The sequence below is a fragment of the Ranitomeya variabilis genome, chromosome 1 (genome assembly GCF_051348905.1).
Source record: "Ranitomeya variabilis isolate aRanVar5 chromosome 1, aRanVar5.hap1, whole genome shotgun sequence".
NCBI lineage: Eukaryota > Metazoa > Chordata > Amphibia > Anura > Dendrobatidae > Ranitomeya > Ranitomeya variabilis.
Window position 1 is genome coordinate 558609301 of NC_135232.1, and position 22371 is coordinate 558631671.

The 22371-nt window shown below is 43.1% G+C and overlaps 2 protein-coding genes across 6 annotated transcripts in view; both read left to right on the forward strand.

Moving 5' to 3' along the window:
- LOC143767833 (farnesyl pyrophosphate synthase-like) overlaps positions 1 to 22371 on the forward strand; it is a 456633-nt gene that overhangs the window by 21585 nt on the left and 412677 nt on the right. The window lies entirely within an intron of this gene.
- The window catches only part of LOC143767802 (farnesyl pyrophosphate synthase-like), a 65781-nt gene that overhangs the window by 21571 nt on the left and 21839 nt on the right, over positions 1 to 22371 (forward strand). For 2 of the 5 annotated variants that reach the window (XM_077256325.1, XM_077256338.1), the window contains exon 2: positions 15564 to 16310. The exons of 1 other annotated variant lie outside the window; for it this stretch is intronic. In XM_077256325.1, the coding sequence (XP_077112440.1) occupies positions 15579 to 16310 (732 nt within the window). In that variant the 5' untranslated portion in view covers positions 15564 to 15578. Of the gene's footprint in view, positions 1 to 15532; positions 16311 to 22371 lie in introns of all 5 variants that reach the window. 2 more of the 5 variants (XM_077256341.1, XM_077256332.1) reach the window with 2 other exon arrangements.

Consider the following 22371-nt stretch of genomic DNA (forward strand, 5'->3'; position numbering starts at 1 on the left):
TAGTGTAGAGCTACACTATACATATATACAGTATATATACAGTACAGACCAAAAGTTTGGACACACTTTCTCATTTAAAGATTTTTCTGTATTTTCATGACTATGAAAATTGCAAATTCACACTGAAGTCATCACAACTATGAATTAACACATGTGGAATTATATACTTAACAAAAAAATGTGAAACAACTGAAAATATGTCTTATATTCTAGGTTCTTCAAAGTAGCCACCTTTTGGTTTGATGACTGCTTTGCACATTCTTGGCATTCTCTTGATGAGCTTCAAGAGGTAGTCACCGGAAATCTTCCTCCAACAATCTTGAAGGAGTTCCCAGAGATGCTTAGCACTTGTTGGCCCTTTTGCCTTCACTCTGTGGTCCAGCTCACCCCAAACCATCTTGATTGGGTTCAGGTCTGGTGACTGTGGAGGCCAGGTCATCTGGCGTAGCACCCCATCACTCTCCTTCTTGGTCAAATAGCCCTTACACAGCCTGGAGGTGTGTTTGAGCTCATTGTCCTGTTGAAAAATAAATGATGGTCCAACTAAACGCAAACCGGATGGAATAGCATGCCGCTGCAAGATGCTGTGGTAGCCATGCTGGTTCAGTATGCCTTCAATTTTGAATAAATCCCCAACAGTGTCACCAGCAAAGCACCCCCACACCATCACACCTCCTCCTCCATGCTTCACGGTGGAAACCAGGCATGTAGGGTCCATCCGTTCACCTTTTCTGCGTTGCAAAAGACACTGTGGTTGGAACCAAAGATCTCAAATTTGGACTCATCAGACCAAAGCACAGATATACACTGGTCTAATGTCCATTCCTTGTGTTCTTTAGCCCAAACAAGTCTCTTCTGCTTGTTCCCTGTCCTTAGCAGTGGTTTCCTAGCAGCTATTTTACCATGAAGGCCTGCTGCACAAAGTCTCCTCATAACAGTTGTTGTAGAGATGTGTCTGCTGCTAGAACTCTGTGTGGCATTAACCTGGTCTCTAATCTGAGCTGCTGTTAACCTGCGATTTCGGAGGCTGGTGACTCGGATAAACTTATCCTCAGAAGCAGAGGTGACTCTTGGTCTTCCTTTCCTGGGGCGGTCCTCATGTGATCCAGTTTCTTTGTAGCGCTTGATGGTTTTTGCAACTGCACTTGGGGACACTTTCAAAGTTTTCCCAATTTTTCGGACTGACTGACCTTCATTTCTTAAAGTAATGATGGCCACTCGTTTTTTTTTACTTAGCTGCTTTTTTCTTGCCATAAAACAAATTCTAACAGTCTATTCAGTAGGACTATCAGCTGTGTATCCACCAGACTTCTGCACAACAGAACGATGGTCCCAACCCCATTTATAAGGCAAGAAATCCCACTTATTAACCCCTTCATGACCCAGCCTATTTTGGCCTTAATGACCTGGCCGTTTTTTGCAATTCTGACCAGTGTCCCTTTATGAGGTAATAACTCAGGAACGCTTCAACGGATCGTAGCGATTCTGAGATTGTTTTTTCGTGACATATTGGGCTTCATGTTAGAGGTAAATTTAGGTCGATAATTTCTGAGTTTTTGTGAAAAAAATGGAAATTTGGCGAAAATTTGGAAAATTTCGCAATTTTCACATTTTGAATTTTTATTCTGTTAAACCAGAGAGTTATGTGACACAAAATAGTTAATAAATAACATTTCCCACATGTCTACTTTACATCAGCACAATTTTGGAAACAAATTTTTTTTTTGCTAGGAAGTTATAAGGGTTAAAATTTGACCAGTGATTTCTCATTTTTACAACAAAATTTACAAAACCATTTTTTTAGGGACCACCTCACATTTGAAGTCATTTTGAGGGTTCTATATGGCTGAAAATACCCAAAAGTGACACCATTCTAAAAACTGCACCCCTCAAGGTGCTCAAAACCACATTCAAGAAGTTTATTAACCCTTCAGGTGTTTCACAGCAGCAGAAGCAACATGGAAGTAAAAAATGAACATTTAACTTTTTAGTCACAAAAATGATCTTTTAGCAACAATTTTTTTATTTTCCCAAGGGTAAAAGGAGAAACTGGACCACGAACGTTGTTGTCCAATTTGTCCTGAGTACGCTGATACCTCATATGTGGGGGTAAAGCACTGTTTGGGCGCACGGCAGGGCTCGGAAGGGAAGGAGCGCCATTTGACTTTTTGAATGAAAAATTGGCTCCAATCTTTAGCGGACACCATCTCGCGTTTGGAGAGCCCCCGTGTGCCTAAACATGGGAGCTCCCCCACAAGTGACCCAATTTTGGAAACTAGACCCCCCAAGGAACTTATCTAGATGCATAGTGAGCACTTAAAACCCCCAGGTGCTTCACAGAAGTTTATAACGCAGAGCCGTGAAAATAAAAAATATTTTTTCTTTCCTCAAAAATGATTTTTGGCCCGGAATTTTTTATTTTCCCAAGGGTAATAGGAGAAATTGGACCCCAAATGTTGTTGTCCAGTTTGTCCTGAATACGATGATACCCCATATGTGGGGGTACACCACTGTTTGGGCACACGGCAGGGCTCGGAAGGGAAGGCACGCCATTTGGCTTTTTGAGTGGAAAATTAGCTCCAATCATTAGTGGACACCATGTCGCGTTTGGAGAGCCCCTGTGTGCCTAAACATGGGAGCTCCCCCACAAGTGACCCCATTTTGGAAACTAGACCTCCCAAGGAACTAATCTAGATGTGTGGTGAGCACTTTGAACCCCCAAGTGCTTCACAGAAGTTTATAACGCAGAGCCATGAAAATAAAAAATAATTTTTCTTTTCTCAAAAATGATTTTTTAGCCCACAATTTTTTATTTTCCCAAGGGTAACAGGAGAAATTGGACCCCAAAAGGTGTTGTCCAGTTTCTCCTGAGTACGCTGATACCCCATATGTGGGGGTAAACCACTGTTTTGGCACACGTCGGGGTTCGGAAGGGAAGTAGTGACGTTTTGAAATGCAGACTTTGATGGAATGCTCTGCGGGCGTCAGGTTGCATTTGCAGAGCCCCTGATGTGCCTAAACAGTAGGAACTCCCCACAAGTGACCCCATTTTGGAAACTAGACCCCCAAGGGAACTTATCTAGATGTGTGGTGAGCACTTTGAACCCCCAAGTGCTTCACAGAAGTTTATAATGCAGAGCCGTGAAAATAATAAGTGTTTCCTTTCCTCAAAAATATTTTTTTAGCCCAGAATTTTTTTATTTTCCCAAGGGTAACAGGAGAAATTTGACCCCAAAAGTTGTTGACCAGTTTCTCCTGAGTATGCTGATACCCCATATGTGGGGGTAAACCACTGTTTGGGCACATGCCGGGGCTCGGAAGGGAAGTAGTGACGTTTTGTAGGGTTGAGCGAAACGGATCGTTCATTTTCATAAGTCGTCGACTTTTGGCAAAGTCGGCGTCTCATGAAACCCGACCCGATCCCTGTGTGGGGTCGGCCATGCGGTACGCGATCTTGGCGCCAAAGTCGCGTTTCGTATGACGCGTTTAGCGCCATTTTTCCAGCCAATGAAGGAGTGTGGGCAGAGTGATGACATAGGGGTTAGGGGCGTGCACGCCTATGATCATTTTATCGCTTGTGCGCAGTAGGGATTTGCAATGTGTAAAACAAAATTTTTATTTTTGCAAGGGTAACGGGAAATTGGACCCCAACAGTTGTTGCCCAGTTTGTCCTGAGTACGCTGGTACCCCATATGTGGGGGTAAACCACTGTTTGGGCGCACGTCGGGGCTTGGAAGGGAGGGAGCACCATTTGACTTTTTGAACGCAAGATTGGCTGGAATCAATGGTGGTGCCATGTTGCGTTTGGAGACCCCTGATGTGCCTAAACAGTGGAAACCCCTCAATTCTAACTTCAGCACTAACCCCAACACACCCCTAACCCTAATCCCAACTGTAGCCATAACCCTAATCACAACACTAACCCCAACACACCCCTAACCACAACCCTAACCCCAACACACCCGTAACCCTAATCCCGACCCTAATCCTAACCCTAATCCCAACCCTAACCACAACTGTAACCCCAACACACTCCTAACACTATCCGTAACCCTAACCACAAGCCTAATCTTAACCCTATTTCCAACCCTAGCCCTAATTCTAACTCTAATTCCAACCCTAACCCTAAGGCTGTGCCCACGTTGCGGATTCGTGAGATTTTTCCGCACGATTTTTGAAAAATCTGCAGGTAAAAGGCACTGCGTTTTACCTGCGGATTTACAGCGGATTTACAGTGTTTTTTTGTGGGGATTTCACCTGCGGATTCCTATTGAGGAACAAGTGTAAAACGCTGCGGAATCCGCACAAAGAATTGACATGCTGCAGAAAATACAACGCAGAGTTTCCGCACGGAATTTTCCGCACCATGGGCACAGCGGATTTGGTTTTCCATAGGTGTACATGGTACTGTAAACCTGATGGAAAACTGCTGCGAATTCGCAGCGGCCAATCCGCTGCGGATCCGCGGCCAATCCGCTGCAGATCCGCAGCCAAATCCGCACTGTGTGCACATGCCCTAACCCTACCCCTAACCCTACCCCTAGTTCTAACCCTAGTTCTAACCCTAACCCTAGTGGAAAAAGAAAAAAATATATTTTCTTTTTTTTATTATTGTCCCTACCTATGGGGGTGATAAAGGGGGGGGGGTCATTTACTATTTTTTTTATTTTGATCACTGTGATAGGTTATATCACAGTGATCAAACTATACCTGGAACGAATCTGCCGGCCGGCAGATTCGGCGGGCGCACTGCGCATGCGCCCACCATTTTGGAAGATGGCGGCGCCCATGGAGAAGACGGATGGACACCGGGAGCCTCGGTAAGTACAAGGGGGTGGAGATCGGGGCACGGGGGGGTGGCATAGGAGCACGGGGGGAGCGGACAGGAGGACGGGGGAGCGGAGCACAAGACGGAGGGGAGCGGACCACAGATCGGTGGCTTTGGGGGGCGATCGGTGGGGTGGGAGGGGGGTCACATCAGTGTTTCCAGCATCGGCCATGGCTGGATTGTAATATTTCACCAGTTTTTTAGGTGAAATATTACAAATCGCTCTGATTGGCAGTTTCACTTTCAACAGCCAATCGGAGCGATCGTAGCCACGGGGGGGTGAAGCCACCCCCCCTGGGCTGAAGTACCACTCCCCCTGTCCCTGCAGATCGGGTGAAATTGGAGTTAACCCTTTCACCCGCTCTGCAGGGACGCGATCATTCCATGACGCCACATAGGCGTCATGGGTCGGATTGGCCCAGGTTTTCATGACGCCTACGTGGCGTCATGGGTCGGGAAGGGGTTAAACCTGACAGGGCACACCTGTGAAGTGAAAACCATTTCCGATGACTACCTCTTCAAGCTCATCAAGAGAATGCCAAGAGTGTGCAAAGCAGTTATCAAAGCAAAAGGTGGCTACTTTGAAGAACCTAGAATATAAGATATAATTTCAGTTGTTTCACACTTTTTAGTTAAGTATATAATTCCACACGTGTTAATTCATAGTTTTGATGCCTTCAGTGTAAATTTACAATTTTCATAGTCATGAAAATACAGAAAAATCTTTAACCCCTTACTGACCTCGGACGGGATAGTACGTCCGAGGTCAGCTCCCCTGCTTTGATGCAGGGCTCCGCGGTGAGCCCGCATCAAAGCCGGGACATGTCAGCTGTTTTGAACAGCTGACATGTGCCTGCAATAGCGGCAGGTGAAATCGCGATTCACCCGCCGCTATTAACTAGTTACGGTAAATGCCGCTGTCAAACGCAGACAGCGGCATTTAACTACCGCATCCGGCCGGATATGAGCGCATCGCCGACCCCCGTCACATGATCGGAGGTCGGCGATGCTTCAGTATTGTAACCATAGAGGTCCTTGAGACCTCTATGGTTACTGATCGCCGGTAGCTGTGAGCGCCACCCTGTGGTCGGCGCTCACAGCACACCTGATTTTCTACTACATAGCAGCGAACAGCAGATCGCTGCTATGTAGCAGAGGCGATCGTGCTGTGCCTGCTTCTAGCCTCCCATGGAGGCTATTGAAGCAAGGCAAAAGTTAAAAAAAAGTGAAAAAAATATAAAAGTTTAAATCACCCCCCTTTCGCCCCAATCAAAATAAATCAATTAAAAAATCAAACCTACACATATTTGGTGTCGCCACGTTCAGAATCGCCCGATCTATCAATAAAAAAAAAGCATTAACCTGATCGCTAAACGGCGTAACGTGAAAAAAAATCGAAACGCCAGAATTACGTTTTTTTGGTCGCTGCGACATTGCATTAAAATGCAGTAACGGGCGATCAAAAGAACGTATCTGCACCGAATTGGAATCATTAAAAACGCCAGCTCGGCACGCAGAAAATAAGCCCTCAACCGACCCCAGATCATGAAAAATGGAGACGCTACGAGTATCGGAAAATGGCGCAATTTTTTTTTTTTTATCAAAGTTTGGAATTTTTTTTCACCACTTAGGTAAAAAATGACCTAGTCATGTTAGGTGTCTATGAACTCGTAGTGACCTGGAGAATCATAATGGCAGGTCAGTTTTAGCATTTAGTGAACCTAGCAAAAAAGCCAAGCAAAAAACAAGTGTGGGATTGCACTTTTTTTGCAATTTCACCGCACTTGGAATTTTTTTCCCGTTTTCTAGTACACGGCATGGTAAAACCAATGATGTTGTTCAAAAGTACAACTCGTCCCGCAAAAAATAAGCCCTCACATGGCCAAATTGACGGAAAAATAAAAAAGTTATGGCTCTGGGAAGGAGGGGAGTGAAAAACGAACACGGAAAAAACGAAAAATCCAAAGGTCATGAAGGGGTTAAATGAGAAGGTGTTTCCAAACCTTTTGTCTGCACTGTATATATTACACACAGCCCTATATTACACACAGGTACAGTGTAGAGCTATACTATACATTTACAGTATATATATTACACACATGTACAGTGTACAGCTACACTATACATATTCAGTATATATTATACACAGCCCTACATTACACACATGTATGGTGTAGAGCTACACTATACATATACAGTATATATTACACACAGCCCTACATTACACACGTACAGTGTAGAGCTACACTATACATATACAGTATATATTACCAGGGGCTGGCTGGCAATTTTCAGCCTGGGGGGCAATCACAAGGCAGTGGCCCTCATGTTGCGGTGGCTCTCCTTTTCCCTGCTTATATCTGGCCACTGCATTAAAGTAGCAGAGATAACAGGCTTTAAAAACAGGCTGGTACACAGATATGGGAACTGAACGGAGCTTGCTGCATACATATGGGAGCAGAATCGAGCTTACTCCAGAGATATGGGAACAGAACGGAGCTTACTACAGATATGTGAGCAGAACAGAGCTTACTACAGAGATATGGGAGCAGAACAGAGCTTATTATAGAGATATGGGAGCAGAACTGAACTTACTAGATTCAGAGATATGGGAGCCGAACCGAGCTTACTGCAAAGATATGGGAGCAGAACCGAGCTTACTACAGAGATATGGGAGCAGAACCGAGCTAACAACAAGGATATGGGAGCAGAACCAAGCTTACTACAGAGATAGGGGAACAGAACCGAGCTTACTACAGAGATATGGCAGCAGAAACGAGCTTACTACAGAGATAAGGAAGCAGAAACGAGCTTACTACAGAGATATGGGAACAGAACCGAGCTTACTACAGAGATATGGATGCAGAACCGAGCTTAGTGCAAAGATATGGGAGCAGAACCAAGCTTACTACAGAGATATGGGAGCAGAACCGAGCTTAGTGCAGAGAAATGGGAGCAGAACCGAGCTTACTGCAGAGATATGGGAACAGAATCGACCTTACTACAGAGATATGGGAGCAGAACCAAACTTACTACAGAGATATGGGAGCAGAACCTAGCATACTACAGAGAAAAGGGATCAGAACCAAGCTTACTAGAGAGAGAAGGGAGCAGAACCAAGCTTACTAGAGAGATATGGGAGCAGAACCGAGCTTACTGCAGAGATATGGGAGCAGAACCGAGCTTACTACAGAGATAAGGGAGCTGAACCGAGCTTAATAAGTCTACTACATGGAACCAAGTCTGCTACATAGAAACTGGAGCAGAACTGAGATTACGACATACATACAGTACCATAATCTAGATTACTACATTGATAGAGTACCAGAACCAAGCTTATTGCTTAGATATGGTGCCATAACGGAGCTTACTTACAAACATACAACAATACAGCTACACAGTGCCTAGTACTATCACCACTACACAGAGAATACATAATATTATAATATCACCATTACCTCTACATGAAACTACATTATATACAAAGACCAATGATGCCACCATACACTCCCTGACAGAAGTTGTGTCGCTTATCCATGTTATGTAAATAAAAGCTATAACCTGATGTTAAATTCATCCATTGGTTGTATAAGTTATTCTTTTGAAAGCTGGAACCCTCCAAAATGTGATTTAGGTTAAGAAAATAAATTGTTATCAAAGCAGAAATATTGATCAGTTAATGGACACAGAATGGACAGATTTTGGCAAGACAACATTTTTGTTGCCCACAGACAAATAATTAACTTAAAATACAAATATATGTTGCATAACATTGATGAATGAAGTTGTGGTGCTCATCTACATTCTTTGGTTTTGTCTTCCAAGCTTCCTCTTTCATCCTTCCCCAAACATGCTCAATGATGTTCATGTCTGGTGACTGGGCTGGCCAGTCCTTGAGCACCTTGATCTTTTTTGCCTGGAGGAACTTTGTTGTAGAGATGGATGTATGAGATGGAGCACCATCCTGCTGCAGAATTTGACCTCTTTTATGATTTGGAATATAAGCGGTAGCTAATACTTCTTGATATTTTAGGCTATTGATATTGCCTTCCACCTTGCAAATGTTTCGCACACCCCCATACTGAATGTAACCCCAGACCATGATCTTTCAACCACCAAATTTAACTGTCTTCTGGGTGTATTTTGGATCCATATGGGCTCCAGTAGGTCTCCTGCAGTGTTTGTGGCAGCTGTGGTGTAATTCTACTGAAGAGAAATCCATCTTCTGCCACTTTTCCAGCGTCCATCTATTTAGCAGGCTGTGGGAGTTTGCAAATGCCACACGGTTTTTTATTTGCCTTTTGTTAGTGCTGGCTTCTGGGCACTGATTCGACCATGGAGGCCATTTTGAGACAGAATCCTACAACTGTTCTAGTTGACACAGGTAAAGGTTTAGGTGTGCACTCAGCCTTAATATGGTGAGGTGCTGGTGTAACGGACCAATGGCCCAGAATAACAGTAAAAGTTAAATTCACTGCACTCTCTCTAGGTTTCTTATGCAAAGTCTGGTATAAATTTATTATACATAAACTGGGAGTGTAACAGAATATTACAGCATCTGCGATTTTTTATATACAACGTTTCAGCTCAACCAGAGCCTTTGTCACGTAATCGCTTGTTCCAGCTAAGATAGTGATACACAGAGAAGGCGGAAAGTCCCAGCGGTGCAATATAAGCTCTATTGTAATCTAAATGTCCGCCTATAGAAGATCCTGTCCAGTAGTGTGGACCCGCAGTGTCTGTTATGACAAGCGGCGCTCCCGCGCCTTGCTAATGATCGGCGTGTCACATGCGGTGAATTTAACTAGTTGACACAGGGACTTGAGGTGACCAGACCTGTTGGAGCTCTACTGCTGTGGAAGAGGGGCTTGCTTTGGATTTTCTAACCAACAAACATTCCTCGTGAGCAGTTGTCTTGCGGGGTCCGGGTAATCAGCTGTAGTCTACCCAGTACCCCCGTGACATCCAGTCTCTTCAAATCTTTTTTTTTAATTCTTTGTACTTGACGCTGAGACACATTAAAGGTGCCCGCCACCTCTGCAGTGGATCTGGTCTTCAGCCTCTTGATAATCCAGGCTTTGGTCGCAGGGTTTATTTTTGGCATGTTGTCAAGAGCTCAAGTTGCAGTGCAAATGAAGGTCTGGGGTGCTGGGTTTCTTTTTATACACACACACTAAATAACCGATCATTTACTGAGCACAGGTGAGGATGTAATCTAGGATTGGGTGCATTATATGACCAGGCGACAAAACTTTTGTCTTGCTAAAATCTGACCATTCTGTGTCCATTAACTGATCAATATTTCTGCATTGATGTCAATTTATTTTCTTAACCTAAACCACATTTTGGAAGGTTTCAGCTTTCAAAAGAATAATTTATGCAACCAATGGATGAATTTAACTTCTGGTTATAAGCTTTTATTTACAGAACATGGATAAGCGACATTACTTCTGTCAGGGAGTGTACAACTTTTACTACTTGTATACTACAATACTGATCATTAATTTTAAAAAAGCACAACACTAAGTGCTATTGTATACAGGAACTCTGTATTTACGGTCAGTGTAAAGATATTACAGTGATCACTGGTGACATTATACACAGGAGATCTGTATAAGGTGTCAGTGTACAGGTAATACAGTGATCACCACTGCCAGTGACATTATACATAGGAGCTTTGTACATAGTATACAGTGTATAGTGTCAGTGTACAGGTAATACACTGACTCACTAGTGACGTCTCTAGCTGAAGTCCTTGATCTTTGCTTTTCATTTTCATCCAGCACAGACTGCCATCACTTCTTCCAGCCAGGACTCGTCTCTGCATAAAATAACACAGTTACCTAGAGCACGGCTTCCAGACCACATTCCCCACTTTTTCCCTTTCTTCTACACCATGTTCCAAATTATTATGCAAATTATATTTTTCTCAGATTTTCCTAAATGGTCGGTGCAAATGACAGTCAGTCTAATAAAAGTCATCACCCGTTAGAGTATACATCGAATTTTATTGGAGAAACCTCCCAATGATAACAGTATAATCTCCAAAATGAATAAAAACTCAAAATGCACTGTTCCAAATTATTAGGCACAGTAACATTTCTAAACATTTGATCTGTTTTAAAGAACTGAAAATGCTCATTTGGTGGAATATGCAGCATTAGGAGGTCACATTCACTGAACAAAAAAGCTATTTAACTCCAAAACATCCTAACAGGCCAAGTCACATGTTACCATAGAAACCCTTCTTTGTTATCACCTTCACAATTCTCGCCTCCATTGAACTTGTGAGTATTTGGAGAGTTTCTGCTTGTATTTCTTTGCATGAAGTCAGAATCACCTCCCAGAGCTGCTGTTTTGATGTGAACTGCCTCTCACCCTCATAGATCTTTTGCTTGATGATACTCCAAAGGTTCTGTATAGGGTTGAGGTCAGGGGAAGATGGTGGCAATACCATGAGTTTATCTCCTTTTATGCCCATAGCAGCCAATGACTCAGAGTTATTCTTTTCAGCATGAGATGGTGCATTGACATGCATGAAGATGATTTTTATACCATGGGAGAAAGTTGTCAGTCAGAAACTCTATATACTTTGCCGAGGTCATTTTCAAACCTTCAGGTACCTTAAAGGGCCCTTCCAGCTGTTTCCCCATGATTCCAGCCCAAAACATGACTCCTCCATCTCCTTGCTGACGTTGCAGCCTTGTTGGGACATGGTGGCCATCCACCAACCATCCGCTACTCCATCCATCTGGACCACCCAGGGTTGCTCGACACTCATCAGTAAACAAGACTGTTTGGAAATCAGTCTTCATGTGTGTCTGGGCCCACTGCAACCGTTTCGGCTTGTGAACACTGTTTAGGGGTGGCCGAATAGTAGGTTTATGCACCACAGCAAGCCTTTGAAGGATACTACACCTTGAGGTTCGAAGGACTCCAGAGGCACCAGCAGCTTCAAATAACTGTTTGCTGCTTTGCAATGGTATTTTGGCAGCTGCTCTCTTTATCCAATGAATTTGTCTGGCAGAAACCTTCCTCATTATGCCTTTATCGGCATGAACTCTGTCTGTGCTCTGTTTCAGTCACAAATCTCTTCACAGTATGATGATCACTCTTAAATTTTCGTGAAATATCTAATGTTTTCATACTTTGACCAAGGCATTGCACTATTTAATGCTTTTCAGCAGCAGAGAGATCCTTTTTATTTCCCATTTTGCTTGAAACCTGTGGTCTGCTTTATAATGTGGAACATAATTTTTAAGTAGTTTTTCTTTAATTAGAATCACCTGGAAAACTAATGATCACATGTGTTTAAGATTGATTTCAGTGATCCATTGAGCCCTGAGACACAATACCATCCATGAGTTTATTTGAAAAAAAAAAACAATTAAATCTTTATGACACTTAAATCCAATTTGCATAATAATTTGAAACATGATGTACACTAGACATCTGAATACAGAGGTGCACCCACAAAATATATAATTGGTTATTATGCAACCTCATAGATTGTAAGCTTGCGAGCAGGGCCCTCATTCCTTTTGGTATCTGTTGATCTATGTGTTTATTGTTATGCTTAATGTCCATTGTCTGTACAAGTCCCCTCTAAAATGTAAAGTGTTGGCACTATAGAAATAAAATTATTATAATTATTATTATTAACTGACCATTCCAAATATAAATTATAATCCACCACTGTGCACCCACTAACTATAAATAGCCACTTTCCCCATTTAATATATAAATTAATTAGCACCTGTACTCTTTCCCCCAATGCATTACCAGTCACTTCATCCTCAACGCCCTGCACTATGTACCACTCTAACCCTAACCCCGATTCATTATAGTTACATGCCCCTCCCACCCCAATTCATTGTCATGTCTTTCTCTCTCACCCTCTATTCATTATCAACTGCTCTACCCCACATTCAATACATCATTTACTTCCCCACCCTTAAAATTCATTATTTGTTCTTCCCCTAGATCATCATTTGCTCTCCCCACCCTCTTCAATTGATCATTTGCTCTCCCCACCTTCAATTAAATTGCTGTCCCCTGTCCCTCACACTGAATTTATAATTTTGCAGTCCCCCCACTTTAATTTGAGGTCCCCTTACTTCATTCATTGCAGTCCCCGATTACCCCCTCACTTCATCTGCAGTGACCCTTCATCATTTGCAGCCCCCTATCCCCCTTCCATTTCATCATGAGCAGTCCCACATCAGACACACTTCATCATGTGCAGTCCTGCAGTCCCCTTCTCCCACTTCATCATGTGCAGTCCCCTTACCGCCCACTTCATCATGTGCAGTCCCCTTACCCCCCACTAGGGTTGAGCGACCTTTACTTTTATAGGATCGGGTCGGGTTTCACGAAACCCGACTTTTTCAAAAGTCGGGTCGAGTGAAATCGGCCGATCCTATAAAAAAGTCGGGGTCGGGTCGGCCGAAACTCGAAACCCAATGCAGTGCATTGGGTTTCCAATGGTTCCCAGGGTCTGAAGGAGAGGAAACTCTCCTTCAGGCCCTGGGATCCATATTTAAGTGTAAAATAAAGAATTAAAATAAAAAATATCGCTATACTTACCCTCTGACGGGCCCTGGTACTAACCGGGAACATTCCTTCCTTAGAATCAGCCTTCCAGGACCTTGCGGTGACGTCGCGGTGACGTCGCGGCTGGTGATTGGTGGGTGGCCGCCCATTTGACCGCTCGCGCGACGAATCACAAGCCGTGACGTCACCGGAGGTCCTGGAAGGGCTGATTCTTAGGAAGGAAGGCTGCCGGAACGAAGCCGAGGGTGAGTATATTCCTATTAGGTATATACTCACTCTCGGACACGCCCTGCTTCTTTCCGGCAGCCTTCCTTCCTAAGAATCAGCCCTTCCAGGACCTCCGGTGACGTCGCGGCTTGTGATTGGTCGCGCGAGCGGTCACATGGGCGGCCGCGCACCAATCACAAGCCGTGACGTCACCGCGACGTCACCGCAAGGTCCTGGAAGGCTGATTCTAAGGAAGGAAGGTTCCCGGTTAGTACCAGGGCCCGTCAGGGGGTAAGTATAGCGATATTTTTTATTTTAATTCTTTATTTTACACTTAAATCTGAATTCCGATACCAATTCCCGATATCTTAAACATATCGGGAATCGGTATTGGAATTCCGATTCCAGATTCAGAAGATCGCCGACTTCATGGCCGACCCCACACAGGGGTCGGGTCGGGTTTCATGAAACCCGACTTTGCCAAAAGTCGGCGACTTCTGAAAATTGCCGACCCGTTTCGCTCAACCCTACCCCCCACTTCATTATGTGCAGTCACCCTTACCCCCCACTTCATGTGCAGTCCATCTTACACTCCACTTTATCATGTGCAGTCCCCATTACCCCCACTTCATGTGCAGTCCCCCTTACCCCCCACTTCATCATGTGCAGTCCCCCTTACCCCCCACTTCATGTGCAGCCCCACTCCCCCTTCATCATGCACAATCCCCCTTCATGTGCTGCCCCATTCCATCATGTACAGCCCCACTCTCCCCACTTCATCATGTGCAGTCTCCTTTATCCACTAAACTATCATGTGCAGCCCCACTCCCCTTCATCATGTGCAGCCCCACTCCATGTACAGCCCCACTCAACCTTCATGTGCAGCCCCACTTACCCCCTCACTCCATCATGTGCAGTCTCCTTTAACCCACAAATTCTATCATGTGCAGCCTCCTTACACCCCCCACTTCATAACTTGCAGTTACCCACCATTAAATTTATTTTATAAAGAAAACAAAAAAGTTCTTCATACTTACCTCACCAGTCGCTCCCATGCAGTGCCTCTCTGCTCCTAGCATCCGGGTCATGTCGGCGTGTGCGTGAGGACGCCATCGCGCATGTCCAACAGCTAACCTGGAAGTATAGAGAACATGAAGGGAGCAGTAGCTGCGCAGCCGTCAAGGTGACAGCCAAGCATAGCTCCTGGCCCCAGCGCAGACGTGTGTGCTAACTGTGATGTGGCTGTGTCTGCTGCCAGCCACGTCACAGTAAAGCAGACATGGCTGCGCACAATTTGCTGTGTGGCTGTAGCCACCACCAGGCAGCCGGCCCTGAACAGCTGCTGGGGGAGAGGCCCGGGGGGCATTTGCCTCTTTGCCACCTGGGCCAGTCAGCCCCTGTATATTACACACAGCCCTACATTACACACATGTACAGTGTAGAGCTACACTATACATATACAGTATATATTATACACAGCCCTACATTACACACGTGTATGGTGTAGAGCTACACTATACATATACAGTATATATATTACACCCAGCTCTACATTACACACATGTACAGTGTAGAGCTACACTATACATATACAGTATATATTACAGATAGCCCTACATTACTCACATGTACAGTGTACAGCTACACTATACATACACAGTATATTACACACAGTTCTACATTACACACATGTACAGTGTACAGCTACACTATACATATACAGTATATTACACACAGCACTACATTACACACATGTACGGTGTAGAGCTACACTATACATATACAGTATATATATTACACACAACCCTACATTACACACATATGTAGTGTATATACAAATATCCATTACTTTACATTTAGCAGGAGAAATAAGTAATGAACACGTCACCAGTTTTATAAGTAAATATATTGGTAAAGATGCTATTGATATGAAATTCTCCCCAGATGTCAGTAACAACACATCCAATCTACACAGGGAAAGAAACATCTCATGATGGGTAAAACCAGTGAACTGTCTCAAGACCTTCGCAAACTTATTGTTGCAAAACATACTGATGGCATTGGTTACAGAAAAATTTCTAAACTTCTGAAGGTTTCAGTGAGCACCGTTGGGGCCATCATCCGGAAGTGGAAAGAACATCATTTCACCATAAACCGGCCACGACCAGGGGCTCCTCGCAAGATTTCAGACAAAGGAGTGAAAACTATGATCAGAAAAGTTGTCCAAGAGCCAAGGACCACCTGTGGAGAGTTACAGAAAGACCTGGAATCAGCAGGAACAATAGTTTCAAAGAAAACGATTAGTAATACACTCAATCACCATGGTCTGTATGCACACTCATCACTCAAGACTCCATTGCTAAATAAAATGCATGTTCAAGCACGTTTACAGTATGGTTCACAACATTTAGAGAAGCCTGTGAAATCCTGGGAGAATATGGTCTTGTCAGATGAGACCAAAATTGAACTCTTTGGATGCCGTAGTAAACACCATGTTTGGAGACCAAAAGGCACTACATATCATACCATGTTTACTCCCCTTCTAAATCAGAAGATGTCGAGCAGTGCCATCAGCTCAGAACTGGCAGCAACCAGTGGGATCCAGCTACAACCATGTACTGTTCGGAGAATTCTGTCCAGAAAAGGAAGAATTGGACCCAAAAAGCCAAGCATTCAACATGGGAACAAGTCCAAACAAGTCGACTATTCAGAAAAACAAGAGGTATAATCTGTAGATATAGAGACGTTGGGTTGTGGATGTAGAAGAATTATATGTCGGGGTGTCGATATAGCGGTATTACATGTAGGAGGTTTATAGAGGCATTATGTGTTTGGGGTGTAGCTATAGCGGTATTGCATGTGGGAAGTTTAAAGAGGCATTATAAGTCAGGGTGTAGATATAGCGGTATTACATGTAGGAGGTTTATAGAGGCATTATAAGTCAGGGTGCAGATATAGCAGTATTACATGTAGGTGAGTAGAGGCATTATATCGTGGGGGTGTAGATATAGCGGTATCACATGTAGGTGTATAGAGGCATTTTATCTTAGGGTTGTAGATATAGCGGTATTACATGTAGATTAGTAGAGGCATTATATATGGGGGTGTAGATGTAGCGGTATTACATGTAGGTGAGTAGAGGCATTATATCTTGGGGGTGTAGATATAGTGGTAGTACATGTAAGTGTATAGAGGCATTATATCTTGGGGTTGTAGATATAGCTGTATTACACGTAGGTAAGTAGAGGCATTATATCTTGGGGTGTCGATATAGCGCTATTTCTTGGAGGTGTATCGAAGTATTATATGTCGGGGTGACAACATAGCAGTATTATATGTAGGTGTCAATATAGCAGTATTACATGTAGGTGTATAGAGGCATTATATCTTGGGGGTGTAGATATAGCGGTATTACATGTAGGTGAGTAGAGGCATTATCTCTTGGGGGTGTAGATATAGCGGTATTACATGTAGGTGAGTAGAGGCATTATCACTTGGGGGTGTAGATATAGCAGTATTGCATGTAGGTGTTGTCGTGATATTATAAATATGCCATATTATGATTTGAGTTCCAGAAGGTTCCATGGCACACAAACACGCTGCAGATTTGACACCCCCCCTCTTTCTTCCCCCACTGCATTCGCTGATACAAAAACAAAGCCCTGTCGCATACACACACGCTGTGGGCCCTCTGACCCCCTTCTTCACTCTGCCTGTTTGAACGGTGAAATTCTAAGCCACTCTTTCCCCCCTCCCTCAGGAATGTTTTTGTTTGCAGCCATGCGTCTTCTAAGTTGTGCGAGAGTTATTCATGATGAATAATTCGACCTCAGGTGGAGACAGAGATATAAAAGTTATGTATTCGGGATGTGTGACAAAGGGGCTACACGCCGGTGCGTTTTGTAAGCGCAGCGCCTAGCAGAGATGGAGAGACGGATTGCTACTTAAGCGGGTCATATATCTACCTTGTGTTTATACTTAAATGAACCCTGTTGAGTCCTCTCCGTCCCTGGCTTCCTGGATGGGATCCAAATAAATGACACGCAGCACAAAGGTTGTGTGTTCATACATAGGGATGGCCTCAGAGCACGCCTCTCCTCACTGGGCACGATCCCTTCTTTATATAGATAAAAAGTTTAGACATTTTTCAGACATGCGCACAAGCGCTCATATTTCATAATCACTTACAAAGCAAGTCTATTCTAGTGTAGAGTTACAATTATTTGGTATGTGGATAAAAAAGCTACAATTTCAAGGAGGAATGCGCGCGTGATTACTAACAAAACAAAGAAGATGTCAAGTTTGCAGAAATATACTTCTTGCTGTATCTATCAGATTTCTCAGGAGGAAGACAAAATGGATTCTTTGGTTCAGTCTGATCTCTACAATTCCCCCCTTTGACATATTCTTTTTATATATTACCACAGGGCCAAAGACAAAGCCTTTATTTTTGGTATTACACATATATACGCTTATATTTTAATAAGAGAATCAAATCTAGTAGTAATTCTTCTATCGCAAATTATTTTCTTCTTTAGCAGTATACTAAAATATAAAAACAAAAATTAGTACGGTAATATTAATTAGAATCACTAGAGGATAACATAAGAATAAAGAAGAAAATTTATACTCTTGCATCTATTACACAAAATTTATCTGTGCATACTGAGATACCCTTGAGCACAATCTTGAATAATACATATATAATTACAATAATTATAGCTATATGTATTATGCTCTGCATAATCCCAGCAATCCACCCACTGATCCCTCTGAACCAGTTGGCTGGGTTAAGAAATGAGAAGGTATCAGACCACCAGCTATCCTTGTTCTGGTCATTGTCTTTGTCATACTGATCTCTGAGCCGTTGTACGTCTTTTAATTTAAATGTCATACTCATAATACTATTCGGGTCTATATAATGACAGCAGGTGGGTCCAATGATTTGACACATACCCCCTTGTGAGGCAGTTAGGTAATCCAATACCAGAGTATGTTGGTTGATGACTATTATAAGCTGATTCTGTACAGCTATACTAGTGTTTAGTATATCCAATATATCCCAAATTTGATCATCTAGATAATCCGTGGCTCTAACTAATTTATCCCACATTTGTGTTAACATAGGATAAATAAAAATGGTACTAGCAATTTTGTTAGAAATTCCCATCTGTACTATATGTGGCCTTCCCGAAGGACGTGGTGAATTGTCTGCAGCTCTTTTATACAGTGTGTGCTTGGGCACGGCTTGCATATTCACTTGTTTATTTGAAATTATGAAAGTAGCCGGGGTTAGGCGTCCTAATGTACAAGTACCCTTTATACCTACGGGAAGCCATTTATATGCTCCTTCTCCGCATATCCAAAATGTACCTTCAGGCAGATCCCATAAAGCTGAGTGCTGTAATACCAATCTATGAGCCAAATCCACAAAACTAGATACATTCTGAAGCATACACCAAGAGGGTTTTTGTCCCAAAGGACTACAGTACCCGGCTGCGGGATTCCCACATACAGGCATTCCTTTGACATACTCATCGGATTCATTACAAATCAGGTTCCCTGGCTTACTTGTACAACTGTTTGCATCACCTTGGGGGAACAACTCAGAATGTTCCCATTTTCTATTATGTATGTATCTTTCCAATACTACAGGTTTAAAAGCATCAGAGGAAGGGACGGTTGTACTGAAACTGAGCTGTAGATTTTCTGTGGGGACCTGTCCTAAATCAGTTAATCTAGTCTTATCTCTAGGTACCCATTTTCCTCCCCTGAATGCTAAATATTGTAGATGTGTATTACTCCCTGAGAGATTACCCTGCCACCAAGGAAATTCTACCCATCCCACAATTGGTATGGCGATTGTAGTATTCCACAGCCTAGTATTACCAGTTTGGTTGTTGGCCAGTTTGTCTGAACAATCAGGCCAAGCGAATATTTCTTCTGCTGACACGGGAACTGCTAGAAAAGGTATACTTGTAGCTGATACTGGTGAATGGGTACAGATCCAACAATCTGCCAAAGGTTGCATATTATTTAACAAATCATGCACTAATTTTCTATGATGTTGTACGAATCTATTGTTCAAAGGGGTTAGAGAATTTAGTCTTTCCCATGCCTTCGTTGTGGTTAATACTATTAACATCAATATCATGAGTTTTATACTGCTCTTTTGCAATGGCTTGCATGTATCCATGATGCCTTTCCTTCAAGCTTGACTGATGTAGGTGTTGTCAACAGGACTTGGAAGGGTCCGTCAAATCTTGGTTCAAGAGCCTTTCTGGTGTGTCTTTTTACATAGACTTGATCACCTGGTTCCAACTTGTGACTTCCTTCAGTGTTGTCAGGATCTGGAAGGGAAGCAAAAACTTGTGCATGCACCTTAGTTAATTGTTTCTGAAGATTTTGTACATAAGAAGTCAATGACTCAATATTTAATACAAGTTGTTGTGGAAAATAACATCCTAAATTGGCAGTCCTGCCAAATAAAATTTCATATGGAGACAGTTTAGTCTTACCCCTTGGGGTATTGCGTATTGAGTACAGGGCCAGTGGAAGGCATTCTGTCCAAGGCTTTCCTGTTTCAGCCATGGCTTTCTGTATTTTTAATTTTAAAGTTCCATTCATGCGTTCCACCTTACCAGAACTTTGAGGATGATACGGAGTGTGTAACTGACTTTCAACACCCAACATTTTCAGTACATTTTGAAATATTTCTCCAGTAAAATGAGTACCCCTATCTGACTCGATCACTTCAGGGAGACCGTAACGGGGTATCAGTTCGGCAACTAGCTTTACAGCAGTGTTTTTAGCTGAAGCCTTCCGAACTGGATAGGCCTCTGGCCACCCTGAGAACATGTCCACACACACCAGCACATACTCATACCCATTACTTTTTGGCAGCTGGATAAAGTCTATCTGTAATCGCTGGAACGGGTAGAGAGGTCGGACGTGGTGCTTCATAGGGGTCTTTATTGTCTGTCCGGGATTATGTGCCAGGCATATAGCGCATGCAGCACAATAGTCTCTTGCATAGTTGCCAAAACCTGGAGCCAACCAGACTTGCTTTGCCAGCAGTGTCATTGCATTTGCAGACACATGAGTAGGGTGGTGCAGTCCACCAACTACAATCGGGTACCAGGCTCTAGGTAGACATATTAGTCCATCTTTCTTCCAAATTCCTGCTTGTTCTTCTGCCCCTTCCTTTTTCCACCTGTCCCTCTCCTCTTCTCCTGCATCTTCCTGTGCTTGTCTTAGTCTATCTTCAGTATTTTCTGTGGGGTTTACAGTATGGACCTGTTGTAAGGGTTTAACTGCCGCTGCTTTGGCTGCTTTGTCAGCCCTATCATTTCCCCTAGATTCCCTAGTGTCGAGTCTCACATGTGCAGCTACCTTAATTACTGCTACTTCTTTTGTTTCTTGTGCAGCCTCTAAGATCTGTTTGATCAGAGAAGCATGTTTTACAGGTTGTCCTGACGCTGTCATGTAACCTCTAGCTCTCCAGATTACTCCAAAATCAAACACAATACCATGTGCATACCTAGAATCAGTGTATATATTAGCTGTCTGATTCTCAGCTATTTTTAGTGCTTCAATCAATGCTGTTAGTTCTGCTTCTTGTGCAGACTGTTTCGGTGGAAGCGGTTCTGCTTTGAGAGTTTCAGATTCTGACACAACTGCATACCCTGTATGGAAGTTACCTGTGTCATCTGCAAACCTACTACCATCTATAAACAGCTCTAAATCTGGATTTTGAAGTGGTGTTTCGGATACATTGGGTAAGCCTACCGTTTCTTGTAAAATGAGCTCTGTACAATCATGTGTGTCTGTAGGGAAAAAATTTGCGTGTGGATCAGTGTCCTTATTCCCCCCTTCAGACTCGAGAGGTAGCAGTGTTGCTAAATTAAGAGTCTGAAGCCTTGCAAATGTGATAGTAGAGGGGAGCAGCAAAGAACACTGTAGCCGCAAATGTCTGGCCATGGAAATGTGTTTTGGTTGGACCTGGTTTAATATCCCATAAACATCATGTGTAGTTTGAACTGTGAGTGGATACTCTAGGACAATTTCTGATGCTTTGTCCAACAATAGTGAGACAGCAACAACTACACGTACACAGGTTGGCGCTGCCCTAGCTACTGGATCTAACCTTGCTGAAAGATATGCAATTGGTCTTTGTTTCCCTGCATGCTTCTGAGTAAGAACTCCTGTAGCATGAGAATCAATTTCTGCAGCCATAAGCTGAAATGGTTTGGTGTAGTCTGGTAGCCCTAACGCTGGAGCTGAAACAAGGGCATCTTTTAATTGTTGGAACGAAATCTGACCTTCTTTTGTCAACAAATAAGGTTCACTTTTTACACAGTCATACAGTGGTTGCATTAGTTGACTGGCATGTATAATCCATTGTCTACAATGAGACACTATTCCTAGAAATGCTCGTAGCTGTTTATGATTTCTAGGCTCATTCATCTGTCTTATTGCTTCAGTTCTTTGAGGTGTAAGATGCTTTTTACCTTGAGAAATGCAATGACCTAGAAAGACCACTTTGATCCGACAAACTTGTAGCTTTTGTCTATTCACTTTACACCCTTCTTTTTCTAGAAAACATAGTAAACTTACAGTGGACCTTTCTGCGGTTTCTAGATCTGGGCAGCAAAGTAGTATGTCATCCACATACTGCAAAATTACTACCTGTGGTTCAGGTTCAAACCTCTGAAGGACTGTTTGTAGGGCATTTGAATAAAGAGTAGGGGAGTGTATCATTCCCTGTGGAAGGCGTGTCCACG